The 3,335-nt window shown below is 42.5% G+C and overlaps 1 protein-coding gene across 1 annotated transcript; it reads right to left on the bottom strand.

Moving 5' to 3' along the window:
• Positions 1 to 1,001: 1,001 nt before the first annotated feature.
• On the bottom strand, positions 1,002 to 1,631 carry LOC145989109 (E3 ubiquitin-protein ligase MARCHF2-like). The gene has a single exon (XM_083124403.1). It carries the CDS (start codon positions 1,629 to 1,631, stop codon positions 1,002 to 1,004), a length of 630 nt encoding a protein of 209 aa, XP_082980529.1.
• Between the last annotated feature and the right edge of the window lie 1,704 nt (positions 1,632 to 3,335).

The following is a 3,335-nucleotide window of genomic DNA, read 5'->3' as shown; positions in this document are numbered from 1 at the left end:
TGTTTCACAAGAATTCTATCCTTTTCACACTTAATACTTGCTTTTTCAAGTAACTACATGTAGCAGAAGCACTTACTAGAGTTCAATTCAAATTATATCAGGTGCTAAATGTAGCAAGAACTAACTATGATTGTCTATATTTCTGAGAAATTATGCAAAAACAGTTTACCAGATTGACAGTTTACAGCGTTCTCTATTGACTGGATTATTTAACAGATCAAACAGGAAGACGAAAATTCACTGAATGTAGTTCTATAGTATAGGTGAGTTAGCTTTCAAAATTGAGGTTGCTCAGTACCGATTGTTAAAGATTTTGTGTTTGGCAAACTTAACAAGTTACACCTATATATGTGTGTGTGTAAGGGGGGGGGGGGTGTAACATGTGTCTGTCTGTGTGCAGTATTCTGACGCCACAGCTGAGAGAAAGGTGTGAAGATATGCATGCGTCTCTAAACCTTAAAGGGTGATTTTACACGTAAGCGACAGGCAGTAAGCTGAAAACGACACGCGGCAAGATACACTTCTTTCTCTCTTCAGTTCGCATGGTGATACCGATGTAATTGCATTAATCAGTTAATTAACCACCATAAGAAAAGGTAAGAAGAGACATTGCTATGTGTAAATCATGTAAAATTTGCGCAAACTCTGATGTTTGTAGCTTGTCACTTAATGCTGGTCACTTTGGTCTGAAAGTACCCTAGGGGTACTTCTTGTCTGCAAATTATTATCATCTATACGTTCGTTCAAGAATTAATAACGAAATAGTGCATGATTGTTACACATTGGGCAGATGGTAGTTCCAAACTTAACACATGTCCACTTGTGTTTATATTTTTTTTATGTAGTTATTGATTGAATGATTGAAGGAAAACACGACGTAAATGAACGTACCAAAAACTCATGCAATGCATTCTTACTTGTAATACACTAATGCTTCATTTAATCAGACAGTAAAACCAGCGCACATTGGCGTGGAGATTTGTCCAGGACTAGTGAACAGTTCAAGACACTTGAATTATCTGCATGTCGGAGCCTTTAGTTTTATTTTCCAGCAAAACCTTCAAGTGGACGTGGACACTTCGCCACTTCCTCAGCGCTCTGCCATGATGCTTGGTGGCCAGCACCAGCGCTGTGAAATATCCAGCAGTGAAGAGTAACATGAAGATAGCAATTATAACAGCAATAATGTAGCTTGAAGGGAAAGGTCTGCTCGTGCACTTTTCTACGAAGCACTTCCTGATGCCGTACGCCGAGATGTAAACGCAGAGTCCCAAGACGAACGTCAAGAAGGTGAAGGTCAAAACGTCACTGATCAGGGAACGCCTGTAGTACTTGTATTCCGGGTCGTTTAGGCACATCCAGAGGGACTGCAGGTGGCCATATTTGTGCGTTTCGATCACATTGTACTCGTGTCCACACAGTTCGCACTTGCGTCTCTTGGTTTCCGTCAGCCACTCCTCCAGGCACGACTGGTGCAAGAGCCCTATCGTGCCCTTGCACTCGCACACGGACTGCAGTGCCTCTGACGACGTTACCGAGAAGCATATCCTGCAAACTTTGCTCTTCACTGACGTCATGGAAGGAACTGCGATTGACTTCTTGTCTAGGTCCTCCTCTTTGCTTTCTTCCATTTTGAAGATTCCCTGACAACAACTCTGTAGAGAACCGAGAAGTCTTTGTTACCAAGAAACGATTTTCAATTGTCAACAAAGTTAACGTAAACAATACAGCGTAAAGCCAGCTTGCTTAAATTCTGACCATCGACCGAAGTGCGCATGCGCTAACTGAACGAGTCCATTGATAAGATATGGGGTACTGGCTGTACGGGAAGCACGTTCGGTTCTTCTTTGTTCCACTTCCTGTTACTATAAGGGTCGTCCAAATAAAATGGAGACATTTTTCGTTTTGTTCTCTATCCAGGTCTACAAGGAAGAACATAGGCAGTGATGTACCGTAGACTATAAGTTTACGTCTACGTCTACACGTAATCTACACGTAGATTACATTGGGTTGTAGTTTACATAGACTACGTATACAATCTAAATTCCGTTAAAATTAATTTTCAAGGCTTTCATGAAAGGAAAGTGACATTTTCAACTATATTGGTTCCTAACGAACTGAAAAGAATCCTATTTACAACAAAATTTCTCTTTTTTTCCATCATCAACTATGGAAGAAGATAAATAGTATGCAAAAAAACAACAGATGACAGTCGTGAGCCAAGAGTGGTCTTTTTGCCATAAAACACTAGGATATTTCCTATGTTAGGTATCTTCCTTGGTGAGAAATTGTTCGAATTTGGAAGAAAGAGTATGAAAAGTTATCCTTACACATCAGTAACTGATACGCAGTATAATTTTCTTTTAATTCCACGGCGCCCTTTGCTATTATCACCTTTCGCCATGTTGTTTACATAGATTACGTACGTGTATAAAATTGTCAACGTGTAGAATGTAGACTATCGTTGTCTACATCACTGAACATAGGTATGCATGAGTAGGTCCTACTCACAGTAGAATTGATGGGCCACACGGCCGAAATCACCCAAAGCCTTCCCATCCATGTCCCACCCGCCGCTTGCGGCCTCAAGCCTAGGAATCTTAGGGTGTGTGTGTTTCCCCCTTCCCTTTCCACGTGAGGGTTCTTCACACATCAGAATCTAGATGAAACTATGCAATTCAAACGCAGCGGAGTTTTTCCAGCTAGCTAGTTTTTATCCCAGGAGCTTCTCTTCTCTTTCTCTTCTAGTGTTTCACCATTTTTCTAATTTCGCCGCCTGGTAAAACAAATCTCTTTAAAGACTGAAACCAGGTTCAAACAAATCCCGCTGTCATGTAGATAGTTAGCAATACTTGTGCATGCTTGCATGAATGAAGGTGTCTCGGAAGGGGCCCTATCTGGCATTGACTGGATCTGCTTCTCAAGGGAGGAGTACCACCTGAGCCTGGCCGAGACCAATTCCCAGGGGGCCCAATGCGGAACGGATTGAAGTCCCAGCACTGTTTATTGTTTAGAGTATGTGAACATGTAGAGAGTCATAGTAACAAATGGGCTACATGTCGGCTACACATAGTCACCTTGTTGGTTCAAGCAAGTGTCCCAGTGCGCTACTATAGCTCGACCACAAGGAAAAAACCTTCCGTCAAAAGCGTTCGCGCATCTTCCCTGCAGTTATCGGTACTCGGGGCAGTGTTGCCAGGTCAGACTTGAAAAATCTGGAGATTGTTCCTTGGGAAACCGGAAGATCTCCTACAAAATCCGATCATCTAATAGTAGCGGATGAACAACGTTCTCGGGGGCGGCATAGGCGTGCGCACTGGGGGAGGGGGGGGTGC

This window comes from Lepisma saccharinum, chromosome 6, assembly GCF_977018435.1.
Source record: "Lepisma saccharinum chromosome 6, izLepSacc3.1, whole genome shotgun sequence".
Lineage (NCBI taxonomy): Eukaryota > Metazoa > Arthropoda > Insecta > Zygentoma > Lepismatidae > Lepisma > Lepisma saccharinum.
Note: the sequence above shows the minus strand (reverse complement) of the source record. Positions and strands in the feature narration are given on the sequence as shown.